Source organism: Pantherophis guttatus, chromosome 6 (genome assembly GCF_059756535.1).
Source record: "Pantherophis guttatus breed Tessera chromosome 6, ASM5975653v1, whole genome shotgun sequence".
NCBI lineage: Eukaryota > Metazoa > Chordata > Lepidosauria > Squamata > Colubridae > Pantherophis > Pantherophis guttatus.
Genome location: NC_142068.1, coordinates 20,253,294 through 20,267,091, shown reverse-complemented (window position 1 = coordinate 20,267,091; position 13,798 = coordinate 20,253,294). Strand labels below are relative to the sequence as shown.

The following is a 13,798-nucleotide window of genomic DNA, read 5'->3' as shown; positions in this document are numbered from 1 at the left end:
CTGCACAGTAGAGTATGTCTAGTCTAGTGAAAAGAAGAAATTGGGAGACATGATAGCAGTATTCCAATATTTGAGGAGCTCCTACAAAGATGAGCGGGGGGGTGGGGTATCAAGCTATTTTCCAAGGCACCAAAAGGCAAGACAAGAAACAATGGATAGAAACTAATCAAGGACTAAGGAGACCAACCTAGAACTAAGGAGAAATTTTGTAAAAGTGAGAGCAATCAACCAATGGAATAGTTTGTCTTCAGAAGTTGTAGGTGTTCCATGACTGGAAGCTTTCAAAAAGAGACTGGACAGTCATTTGTCTGTTCAAACAGGGAGTTGGACAAGAAGACATTCAAGGTCCTTTCCAATTCTATTATTCTATTCTGTTCTGTTCTGTTCTGTTCTGTTCTGTTCTGTTCCATTCCGTTCCATTCCGTTCCGTTCCGTTCCATTCCATTCTAATTTCCCCCCTCTCTCTGTCTTTTTTATCGAGAACATTTCCAGGAAATATAAGAAAACTCTTAACGCATATGTATTAATTTGCAATTTTCTTCCACATTCTCTTCTGGCTAGGCACTTCCTGCTAATCATCATCTGTATCCTTCTAAACTATTCCATATTATTAATTGCTGCTTTGTCCAGCTATGCAACCTTTAGGATACTGTAAAGCTGCCTTGCAACTAATTAGTATATTAATCCATCTAGCCAGTAGATTTTGTGTGTGTGTGTGTGTGTGTGTGTGCAATCAATCCCTTTTAACTGCAAATGCCAGGAAACAGACTGTAAAATTTTCTGCATACAGATCATGTGGTGTACCTCCACTCCTACACAATGGCCTTCTCTCCATATGCTTCATGTTTTCAAATTTTCCATGTTCTTTCTCGTTCTCTGGCAGGAACTTCATTATTGATACCTGTATCTCTCTCTCTGTATATTTATTTATATCAGGGGGTACTTCCAGTTTGGAAAAAAAAATAGTACTTGTTGCACTGGACAGCTGGTACAAAATATGTGAATCAGTTGAACATGTTTATGTTTGCATTGGAAGTCTAAAGAACTATGTAATTATTTATTTAGAAACATTTTTTTACACAGCCCTCCCTTCTTTCTTACTGTACGTCCAGCAATACTGTCAAAATCATCTACATATTAATGAGGCAGTCAAGCTGAAGCAGTGCTTTAGAAATGCTGTATTGCTCTTTAAGTCTGATTTAAATAACTTTTTCACACTGCTGAAAAAATTATGTTGGACAAATATACAAAGACGGAATGGAAGCAGAGAGATGCGACCGCTTCACTGTCAGTACTGTTATAAGGTAGGCACAGTTATATCACCATGGAGAAGGACATGCTATAAGCATTCCCAGTATGACATTTGTGCTATCCCAAATTCTAGAATTATTCTGCCTCAGGGGTCCAGAGAGCTGTTTAAGCTTGGCAACGCCAGAACGAGTGCTCAGAAGTGAAATTGCAAGATGAGAATCTCAACAGGAGCAGCGAGCTTTTCTTCCGAGTTAGAATGGCTGACATGCAGAATAACATGCAGAAAATGAGATTGCAAGGAAACCCTGAAAGCAAAGCAATGGAAACAGGAAAGATATTCACCCAGATAGCCATTTTCTCATTTATAGGATGATTTCTAAAGAATTAAAGGGATCTCAAAGTCCTGGTACATCATAGCAATAGCAATAGCACTTAGACTTATATACCGCTTTACAGGGCTTTAGAGACTGCTCTAAGCAGTTTACAAAGTCAGCATATGCCCCCCGCAACAATTTGGCTCCTCATTTTACCCACCTTGGAAGGATAGAAGGTTGACTCAACTTTGAGGCCTGGTGAGATTTGAACTGCCAAACTGCAGTCAGTCAGCAGAAGTAGTCTGCAGTATAATGACCATACAGCCACTTTCCCCAGAGCAAACTATGTTTTAAGAGCAAAAAGAAGTCTGATGTGTGTGTGCCTGAGTATGTATGTGAGTATATACATATAATTATAGTAGTCTTTGCCAACCAGTGGTGGGTTGTCCCTGGTTCGGACCGGTTCTATAGAACCGGTAGTAAAACCAGCGGGAGGCTCTGCCCACTGACCCTGATGTCATGAGAAGCAATCTGCACATGTGCAGAAGCTTCTGCGCATGTGCAGAAGAAAGGCGCGTGCGCGAGTGAAGCAAGGCGTGTGAACGTGATTTCGTTGTGAACCGGTAGTAAAGGTAAGTAGAACCCACCCCTGTTGCCAACCCAGTAGTTTCTTGTATCGTCATTCTTCTATACAGGTAGTTCTCAACTTACAACCATTCGAAGTTACAACGGCACTGAAAAAAAGTCACTTATGATTAGTCCTGCACTTACAACCATTGCAGCATCCCCATGGTCACATGATCAAAATTTGGTTGCTTGGCAACCAGCATGTTCATATGATTATAGTTTGTGACCTTCTCAGCTGGCTTCTAACAAGTAAAGTCAATGGGGAAACCCAGATTCGCTTAACTACCACATAATAATTCACTTAACAACTGTAGTGATAACTGTGGCAAAAAAAAAAATTTGTAAAATCAGGCATGACTCACTTAATAACCTAATCAAGTTATTAAGTTAGGAATGGAAATTCTGGTCCCAACTGGGATCATATGTTGAAGAATACCTGTAGTGTAATTAGTCATGGAGGTGGGGAGATGACTTCCCATCGTGAATAAATGAGAATTAATGGCTTTATTGGTTTGTTTTATTTTACAATTATCTATCTCTCTATCTACCTACCTACCTACCTACCTACCTACCTACCAGTGGTGGATTTCAAATTTTTTTACTACCAGTTCTGTGGGTGTGGCTTGGTGGGCATGGCAGGGGAAGGATACTGTAAAATCTTCATTCCCTCCCCAATCTAGGGGAAGGTTACTGCAAATGGCCATTTCCTCCCGATCAGCTGGGACTTGGGAGGCAGAAAATAGATGGGGGCGGGATCAGTCAGAATTTTTACTACCGGTTCTCCAAACTACTCAAAATTTCCATTACCGGTTCTCCAGAACTGGTCAGAACCAGCTGAAACCCACCTCTGCTACCTACTCACCCACCCACCTACCTACCTACCTACCTACCTACTACCTACCTATCTATCTATCATCTAGCTAGGTATCTGTACCCTGCCTTTATTATTTTTACAAATGACTCAAGGCAGTGAACATATCCAACACATGTTCCTCTTCTTATTTTCCTCAGAACAACAATTCTGTGAGGTGAGTTGGGCTGAGAGAGAGTGACTAGCCCAAGGTCACCATTTGGCTTTCATGGTTAAGGCAGGACTTGAACTAAGAGTCTCCTGCTTTGTAGCCTGGTACCTTAACCATTAGGCCAAATTGTTCTTGGTTTCTCCTTCACTTGGACCTTCCTTAATTGTTTCTTCCTTGTGAGTAAATATTCCAACCTAAGCCTTTTCTATTAAATGATGACTGTGAGTCTTCTCTTTTAGTTTTAACAAGCAATAGTTTTATTATATATCTGGTTATAGATTTATTTATTTATTTATAAGATTTATGGATGCTTATAAATCTTATTTATAAGATTTATGGATGTATATATTCCCACTGTAACCCATTATAGATTTATAGGCTGATAATTTCAGATACCCATAACAGACATTCAGTCAGAATTTTCACTCTGGACAGGTACCTTGTGGGAATTTTCAAAATTGAAAGACAGATGGTTCCTCAAGATTTGTATTTGAATTTGTAAAATTTCAAACTGGAGTGAGGGGTATACACACTGGCTTCACTTGCAGCAATTCCATGTGCATCTGACTCTATCACCTCATCTTTGACTTTGTCACACAGAACCAGAAAAATCAGAGAAGTTCACTCAGCATATCATTAGGATGTAAAGGCACAGAGTTTCGAAGGCACAGAGGTTTTGCAATTCGGATCCTCATGAATACCAATATATAGCTGAAGAGAATTTCTGAGATTACAAAAACCAAAATATTGTGATTAATAGACATTTTCAGGGAAATGTCATTTTCTTATGGATTGTATAAGCCTTCAAAACATTAAGAATCACAGGCATTGATCTTTAATACAAGACACTTTCAGAAAATGGGGTGTACACCCTGATTAGGTGTGGTGTTGACTCAGAAGTATCTCCTTCTTGAATTCTTACTGCTTACTTTCAGTTCCCTGCGCATTTGAGTGTAGCCAAAGTTCATGTTAAATATAAAAACAAAGGACAGAGGTAGCCAGGGGATAAAAGTCTTCACTGGTTAAAACAGCATAACCCAGATGGGTGGGGATGGATATTTCTGATCTTTTTGTTTGGAAAGTGGACCCACAGGCTTACTTCTTTTTTATGGGGAAAAAAAAGATGTTGCTAATATTTTGTGGGAAGCCCCCCTCTCCTAGAAGAATGAAATAATTTGAGGAATATTTTAAAAAGGTAGAATATTATATTTCCCTAAATAAGAAATGGAGAAACATGTTTTTTTAAGAGGCAGGAAGCAGCCCCAGTCTCCCTACTCCCAAGCAGAAACTGAGGAGGCAGTTTTCAGAAATGCAGATTTGGCAATCCATTCAAGACAGGATATTCGGAAACAAAGGCAGAATGGTAGGATTAGAAATAGCCCTCACTCAAGATCCAAAACAGGACAAAAGCCATTAAGCCACAATAGGAATTGCAACAAAGAAAAGATTGACAAATTAGCTCAGACAAACACCTAGGATTTGTATGTCCTCTTTGCTATAGAGCCAGCTATGACCCCTACATAACCCCTACATGACCCCTTAGGAATCTGACAACAGCCAATAGAATGCATGTTCTTGCACAGGAACAAGAAGCTCAAATACAAAGCCCAAAAGAAGGTATAAAAACCCACCACTCTCAACTCCATTTTGTCAGCTGCCCAGAATCACATGTGCTTGGTGGTTCTGCTTCACCAATAAATGGACTTTCTTTTCAATCTGCCTCCAGCCTCCATTTTGTTTCCAGTGCCCTTCTCCTGGCTTGGAATTGAACCAGATGGATATTTCTTCCCACTGTTCTTTTTAGCACTTATCCTTTAATTTTCCCATAGTTTCCTTAAAACGACAGACACTACATCCCTGCTTTTGTCATCTGTGCCATCAAATTTTGGCATACAGTTCAAGAATATTCAGGGGGAAAAAACAAAGAGGCTGAAGAACTCATATTATGCTGGGGGCCCCAGATTATTCATTCTTCTCATAGCAGTGACAGCACTTGTGATAGTAAATAATTTCTTTTTCCTGCTTTGTTTTAAGAGAGCCACATTGTTTCATAAAAGAGGGAAGGGGAAAATAATCGCAATTTGCCCAGAGATTAATTATTATTGCATTATTATGACGGCTGAGGTTCCTGAATCTCAGGCGAGATGTAGGTAAATCTCTGCTTACAAGAACTGCAGTGCTACAAAGGGAATAAATATCCAACTTGCATACCAAGTGGCTGTGTGTTTAATTCATTTCTTTTACTATCAAAGATATAACTATGATCCATGCCCATTATGAATTTCTGTTGGAAAAATTGCAGATTTTTCCAACAGATTTCAGCTAAGTACACTTTGCACATTTTATAGCTAACATGGGCCATAAGGTGATTTCATATGAATATTTCAAAAGCAAGTTCATTTGCAACAGGAAGCAAGATGCTTTTTAAATATTTTTCTCAGCCTCAGTTCTTAAACTTCTTTCTTTTTATTGAGGACTAGTGTGGAGCTGACAATGATAGCTCTTTTTTAAGGGAGAAAAACAGTTGTTCCACATTGATTATGGGATGGGTAAAACTGGATCGATTCAAAGTAAGGGTATAGTAAGCCTTTCCATGCATTCTCCACAAACAAAATTGTGCAGGAGCCAGGTTTATGTGCCCAATATCCTCTAATCTAGGGGTCCTGGCTGAGGAATTCTGGGAGTTGAAGTCTACAAGTTGTAAAGTTACCAAGACTGGAGATCCCTCCTCTTATACCAATGATGGTATTCAGCCGGTTCTATCTGGAAAACCGGTAGGGGTGACTGCGGGATGCCCCGACCACCCACATGGACATCATGATGTCCCATTTTTTGATGTTTTCGAGGTTCTGTGCATGCACAGAAGGCCTTGCGCATGTGCAGAAGATGGCCTTGTGCATGTGCGCACACATTTGCAAACTGGTAGGGAAGATGAATGAATACCACCCCTGCCTTATACCCATTGAGTAGGATGTCTGCATAAGAGTACCTAGGTTCAGTTGGGCTCCATGCAATGTTTAGAAAGCCTTGATGTTTGGGGCTTTGGGGAATTCTGGTCCCCAAAGGAATAGTTGCCCCCTGTCACACATTTTCACAAGAACATAAGAAACGCCAAGCATCTAGTCCAATGTCTTGCTTCTCAAAGGTAGCTAACCAAATTGTTTCTCAGAAATCATAAAGCAGAACATGAAGGCAGAAGCTGTTTCCTTCTGTAAATCCCCAAGGACTATTACTTAGAGATATGCTTCATACACCTATCACAATTGGTAGCCATTGATGATAGTCCTGACTTAATATAACTCACCCATGCAGCCATCCAATTAATGGCAATCAATACCCCCTGATAAAGCAAAATAGTTTAGAAGTATATTATATAAAGAAGTGTTTTGCTTTGTCTTATATGTTCCATATGCGCTGTCTCCGACGAATTCTTGGCATCACCTGGCAGGACAAAGTTCCAAATAGCACAGTCTTGGAATGTGCTGGAATTTCTAGCATGTATACATTATTGAAACAGCAATGTCTACGCTGGCTGGGGCATGTTGTGAGAATAGTTGATGGTCGAATTCTGAAAGATCTCCTGTATGGAGAATTAGTGCAGGGAAAGCGCCTCAGAGGGAGACCACAGCTGCGATATAAGGATATCTACAAGAGGGACCTAAAGGCCCTGGGAATGGACATTAACAACTGGGAAATCTTGACCTCCGATCGTTCAGCTTGGAGGCTAAAGGCGCAGCATGGCCTTCTCCAATTGGAAGAGACACTTGTTCGGCAGGCTGAGGCAAAGAGGCAGTCCCGGAACCAGCGAAATCTGGGGGCTGGGCAGGTGACAGAATGTATCTGCCCTCAGTGTGGAAGGGATTGCCACTCTCGAATTGGCCTTTTTAGTCACACTAGATGCTGTTTTAGGACCTCTTTCCAGAGCACAATACCATATTCTCTTGAGACTGAAGGATGCCAATGAATGATATGTTCCACTGATATGCTTTACTAGGTGGTACAGAAAAAAGTTCTCAGTTGAGTTTCTCTAAAACCATCAATAATATAAATTTCCTTTATTTGTTTATTTTGCTTTTGCGTCAGTGTTAACTCCTGGTGACTGACTCGACAAGTGCCTGCAGTTTGCTGGTGAGATTTCAAAAGTGGTTTGTTATTGCCTCCTTTCTAGGGCTGAGAGGGAATGACTGGCCCAAGGTCATCCAGCTGGCTTTGTGCCTAAGATGACAGCATTGCTCAAGTTCTCTCAATTTTTGGCCTGATGCTTTAATGACTACCCTAGACTGGCTCTCATTTTAATCCATAACTTCTATTAATTCATTTTTAAAAATAGAGTCCAAGCATTATAACTTTCCTTTATATATTTGTTTCCCTGGTTCCTTTTATTATTTTGCTCATCCACTTCTGCATTTTACTGGCTAATAATGTTTTGGGAGTAATCACCACAAACATACAATGTGTTCCAATTAGGATAATTATGTATATTTCATTGCAGGATGTATCATTTCTTGTTCTTAAAAATGCATACAGTGTATTCATAGGTATGGATCAGAGAATTAAATATATACAGGAGTGTACAAAATCTTTGCCCACGGACTCTTCTTCCCAACAATACATCCAAACCCATACATTTAACCGAAATTCTGAAAAAAACTACCAATCTACTATAGGTAGTCCTTAACTTACAACTGGTCATTTAGCAACCATTTGAAGGTACGACAGATTCCACCCCACCCCCCCTTTCAACAAAAACTACTTATGACCAAGATTTGAAGTTCTGGTGGCTGCTTCCACGTGGTGATGTGACATTTTGGAAACCCAGCAATGGCCAATATTTATGGCTGTTTGCAATGTCCTACAGTCCTGTGACCACAGTGTAGGAGATTTTGTTAGAAATTGATATTTGTTTCCAGAAATATTCCATAGTAAACAATGAGTTTGCTAAAGGTCATGGTATTCACTTAATGACTGTTGAAATAAGATGGTAAAATCCCATATGGCCATGTGGTTACTCACTTAACAACCATCATGATTTAGCAATGGCAATAGCTCTTAGACTTATATACCACTTCACAGTGCTTTACAGCCCTCTCTAAGCGATTTAGAGTCAGCATATTGCTCCCAACAACCTGGGTCCTCATTTTACCAACCTCAGAAGGATGGAAGGCTGACTCAACCTTCAGCTGGTGAGGATCAAACCCCTGGAAGTCAGCAGAATTAGCCTGCTGACTAGAATTAGTCAGCAATACTGCAATACTGCATTCTAATAATAATCTATCCATCCATCCTTCTATTTCATTTATCTTTCCATCCATCCATCCATCCACCCACCCATCATCTATCTATCTATCTATCTATCTATCTATCTATCTATCTATCTATCTTTCTTTCTATCTATCTATCTATCTATCTTTCTATCTATCATCTATTTATTTAAAGTTAAAAGAAAGAGTAAGGCTCTATTTGACTCTATAGAAGACATTTGAACTGAATTAAACTAAATGGAACCATAATTAAGGTTTTGCTGTTAGAAGAAAACAGAATTTCCTGTTTATAGGCTAAAAGTACAGTTCTCATACTTTTTAATAATATGGTACCAAGAGTATGTATAAATATTCTCTCTTTCATTGGAGAAACATCTTTTCAACTATCTGCATCATTTCTGATTTCCCGTACGTCAATTATATCCCAAGAAAGAATGTGACAGAACCTCGCACACAACCTTTTCAGATGGAAAAGTGGAGGCAGGCACAGAAATTCCAAATGAAGAACAAGTACATAAAAGAAAATAGTGGCACTGTATTATTATTCCATGAATAAAGTCAGTTCAAAAATGCCATCAGCAGAAATTAAAAAGAAATTCTTGCACATCCTGAGAATAATGCAGAAAAGCCGAGAAAGAAGCAGAAGAGAAGAAAGCTTTTGACAAAATGCAAGCCAGATTTCAACACAGTGTTAATTAAGCTATAGAAAATTGGGTGACCTCCACTACTGAAATAAAATTCTAGAGAAGGCAATATGCCCATGTCTTAAAGGAAAGCCAGAAAGCCAATTACTGCATCACAGCACAAAGGAAATCCCTTCATAAATGTCTCTTGTGCCTCAATTTTTACTTGCTGAAAAGAACATCCAGAAAACAGTGAATGTGAATTTCAAATAGCTTCTCAGACAATTACCAAAAGAAACCTTTTCTTGTATGTTTTACCTGTTGGAGCACTGAATTATACAGGAGGCAAGTCACAGCTTTCTTGTGACTTGCCACTCTCCTTTTTCCTAATTCGTGTTCCATTTCCAGGACCATCAATTGGTTGTTCATTGAGATGAATAGGAGACCTTGTGATTCATGAAAATAAAGGGTGGAATGAAAGTCCACACTTTTAGGGAAGGATCCGGCAATCCTTTGCATGCAAAGTTGATGCTGAATGTCCCAAAGCCTTAATATCTGCGTAGAGGAAGGAGGAGAGGAATAGAAATAAATTAGAATTAGAAATTAAAAACCCAATCCAAAGTCTTCTCAACCTTTCCTCAAAAAGCCAGACCAAAATGTCCGACCCAAATACTTTGATGATTCATGACATCACTAACTTCCTGGCAATACACAAAGGTAAAAAAATGGACTCTCAGGCCAAAAATATTGCATACTATAGATATCTATATCTATCTATCTATCTATAGATAGATAGCTTAAGGAAACTTAGAACATGGTTAGTCTTAAGAAGAAAGACTGATAAAGATATAATTCCTCAAATTTCAGAAAGAAGTTCAAGACTTGTTCTCCATTGTCCAAGAGTACAGGGTGCAAAATTATGATCTTAAGTGTCATGTCCCGGGGCGTGGCATAAAGGCAACACAGCCAGAGAACCGATATGAATCTCTTTATTGCACCAACTCTGCCCCCAACATCCCTTTTACAGCCTGGAGAAAAGCTCTCCCACAAACCTGAAGATAATCCAGTCCCAATGCTGTAAACACAATGACTGCAATCAATCACTCCAGCAGGGCAAGATAAGGAGTTCCAGATGGGAAGAATAATCCCAGCAAGACAAGCTAGGCACACAGTAGCACGGCAGTAATTCACACAGTCAGGAGGGAATGCCAGGAATGCAGGCCACAGCTCTCAGCAGCAGATTAATTCAGTGTTTGTTCCCAACAAATGCCCCTCCCAACTGCCTCTCCTTTAAACTCCATCCCCAGGTGTGCCTTGTGAAGGGAATTGGGGCCCTTTCCTTTCTCGTAAGCCACGCAACCCATGTTGCTCTCTTCTGCATTCTTTCCTGCGTGACCTAGGATAAGGAGGGGGTGGACCTTATCAGAACCCTCTCCCTTGTTCTACCTCTACCTCTACCTCTACCCTGCTCTGCCCAGCCTGAATTTGCCCTTCCCCAGTTTCCTCCACAGCCAATGAAACCACTCTCTTGCTCTCTGTCAGCTGTTTGTCTTCCATCTTTCGACTCCGACGGGAGCATGACATTAAGTTACAATAAAGAAAAGACTGGTTGAATGATAGGAAGTTCCCCTTCAATATGTCTGTTCAAGAAGAGGCTGGACAGACTTCCTATCAACTCAATGAACAACCAGCCATCTGCTAGGGACACTTCAATGTGGATTTCTACCCTGAAGTTATTTTCCAACAGTCCAACAGTCATTGATGGTATTATCACCCAGCCAGCTATCATTAAAACCTGTCCATGCATGTCATTCTTCATTTTGGCCCAATGATATTTGGAGGTCTCCAGAATAACCTATGCATTGCTAGCAGAGAAAAAGGGAATTTGAATATTGAAGACTCCTAAGTGGTTTCTTCCACCTCTCTGATTCTTAAAAAAAAAAAAAAAGTCTTGGAGTTGTTCTTATTCCATGGGAAGCACAACCAATGTTAGGCTGTTCATCATTGTCATTTTCTTCTCTGGGCTGTCAGATCAAGCCTTTATGGAAAGGAAGCCTTTTTATCTTCTTTTATTCTGCCATTTGTCCTACACAGGATTGTGATGTTTAATTTGGATTCCTGGCAGTCAATAAGAGATTGCTTAAGAAGAGCAGAAGGCTTTGTATGTAAATAGCTACCATTGCTGATGCCCATTCATCCATCAAAGTGAAACAGATTTATGCTAATGCCAAAAGTAACACAAGATTGCTTGTAAAATAATGGCTGCACAACAAAGGGAAGACAGCGTTAGCCAACTGTTAAGATACTTATTGAAACTTAATAACTTAATATTTTTTCTTCAATCTTTAAATCTGAGCACATTCCGTATTCTCTATAGCCAGGTTCCAATCTCATGTCTTCTTGAGAGATGTTATTAATGGAAGAAATTAGATTAGAGTTCCAACTTTAGCTTGTGTCTATGGCATTTATCTCTCATTGAATTAACAAATGTTTTTCCCAATACAGAGATACCTTTTCAAGGGCACATACCTTTTCTTTGACCTACTGAAAATGTGGTACTTTTATTAAGAGCTGTGTTTTTTTTACCTTGGCAGTTTTCAGATGTGTGGACTCCAATTCCCAGAATTCCCCAATCAAATTTAATGATTGGGAAATTCTGGGAGTTGGAGTCCATACATTTGAAAGCTGCCAAGGTTAAGAAACACTGATCTAGGCCGGGGTCTGCAACCTTAAACACTCAAAGAGCCATTTGGAACCATTTCCCACAGAAAAGACATCACTGGGAGCCACAAAACCTGGGTGGGCATGGCCAACTCGACATCATCCCACCCAGTCACATGACCCCCCCCCAAGCCATGCTTACCCAGGTTTTGTTGGTGTTTTCTGTGAGAAACCACAACTTGCTCTCTGCCATGAGACACTGGCTGAGCCTGGCTGTGGCTGACACTGCTGCTGTTGCCACCTCCATAGCCTGCCCACTGATCTCACAGCACCTTGCACAGCACAGTTAAATTTAGCATGCTTCACAATGGCAGAGACGATGTCCCCTCCTCCTCCTGGAGCCCATTACAATGCAGTGCATCGGCCACAGCTGGGCTGGACCAGTGTCTCGGGGCGGAGAGCAAGTCGCACATCTCCCTGAGCAACCGAGGAGCGCGCAGCACCAACAAGAGCCAGAAGAAGCACCTGCGAGATATGGTGAGTACAGGGGTGCTTCGCTCCCACTCTGGAATATGGAGTGAGTCTCCATCCCCCATCATCGCCCTTACCTTCTCAGGCCAGGCGAGGAGTGACTGGAAGGGGAGGGCAAGAGGCGGAGCCAGCCAGTGGTGGGTTCAGCAGACAGGGAGCTACAGCAGGGAGACAAAAGAGCCGCATGTGGCTCCAGAGCCACGGGTTGCAGACACCCAATCTAGAGTCTTTACTTAACAAAAGAAGTGATTTAGAAATCCAATAGATGCCCCAAGAAGGAAACTTTGAAATCGGTTAGAAGGAAGTAGCTTTCTATTTCAGCCTGGCTGCCATATTTGTGTCTGGTTTCTCTGACAGGCATAGTTTAGATATGGAAAACTAAAAGGCTCTATCTTCCCACATGAAAAAAGGTCTCCTTTTTTCGAGATTGTGACAACCTACAGAGGAGTGATTTTTCTATATTCTACTGGAATAGGTAGATGCAAATGAGAAGAGAGTCCTGCAAGTAACTTGACCCCATGTCATGAAGGGCTTAATGGCTCACTACCAGCACCTTGAATTGAACCCAGAAGCACACTGGTAACCATGCACTGAACGAATTAAGCCCATAACTGCCCTTCTGGCTTCATTTGGATCAGCTGAAGCTTTTGGATACACTTCAAAGGAAACCCCATGTGCTGCAGATTGCAATAGTTCAATCTTCCAATCAGGGTTGAGTGACCATGAGTAGGGCCTCTTGGATAAGAATGGGCTCAACTGGTGCATAACATGTAGCCATGTAAAGACCCACCGAGCCACTATTGCCACCTGCTCTTTGGGAATGAGTCCAAGTGGACCTTCAAACTGATCTTGTTAGGGTTGAGATGAAGCCAGATATTCCCCATATGGTCCTCCACATTCTCCAAATTAGTCAAATCCTTCACAGTATCACTCGGATGGCCAAGGTTGTAGACATAAAGCTGGTATAATAAGCTCACTGATGATACCTCTTCCTGAACTATAGGATGGTCACTTAAGGTCATCTAGAAGTGTGACCAATGCTATCTTGGTCTCATACCAGGATCTGAATCTTGACTGAAAAGTATCCAGATAATGCATTTATTCCAGACTGGAGCTTCCATGCAATTTCCTTCTCCAAAACCTTCCTCCCAAAGGGAAAGCTGGAAAGCGGATGAAAATTGCATTGAATAGTTAGAGGAGGGGTCTGCAACCTTAAACATTCAAAGAGTCATTTGGACCCATTTTCCACAGAAAAGAAAACACCAGGAGCCACAAAACCCTTCCCGTGCCTGACTATTTCTTGAATGGCCACAAAACTAGCATATGTGGTTGAAGTAAACATTCTGTTTTCTTCTGAAACTTTTCTTTTCTTGGATTTATCCATGGTTGGCCTACTAGAGGTTGAAAAGCTCAATAAATAGCATCCTGGTGGGTATCGCACATTGGCGATTGTGACACATATTTGGAGTGACAGGGAGCCGCAGCAGAGGGGTGAAAGAGCCACATGC

General features: G+C 40.8%; 1 protein-coding gene across 1 annotated transcript in view; it reads right to left on the bottom strand.

Moving 5' to 3' along the window:
- The window catches only part of WDR49 (WD repeat domain 49), a 133,533-nt gene that overhangs the window by 78,870 nt on the left and 40,865 nt on the right, over positions 1-13,798 (bottom strand). Inside the window, exon 7 of the mRNA XM_087872524.1 lies at positions 9,417-9,653. Within this exon, the coding sequence (XP_087728650.1) occupies positions 9,417-9,653 (237 nt within the window). The remainder of the gene's footprint in view (positions 1-9,416; positions 9,654-13,798) is intronic.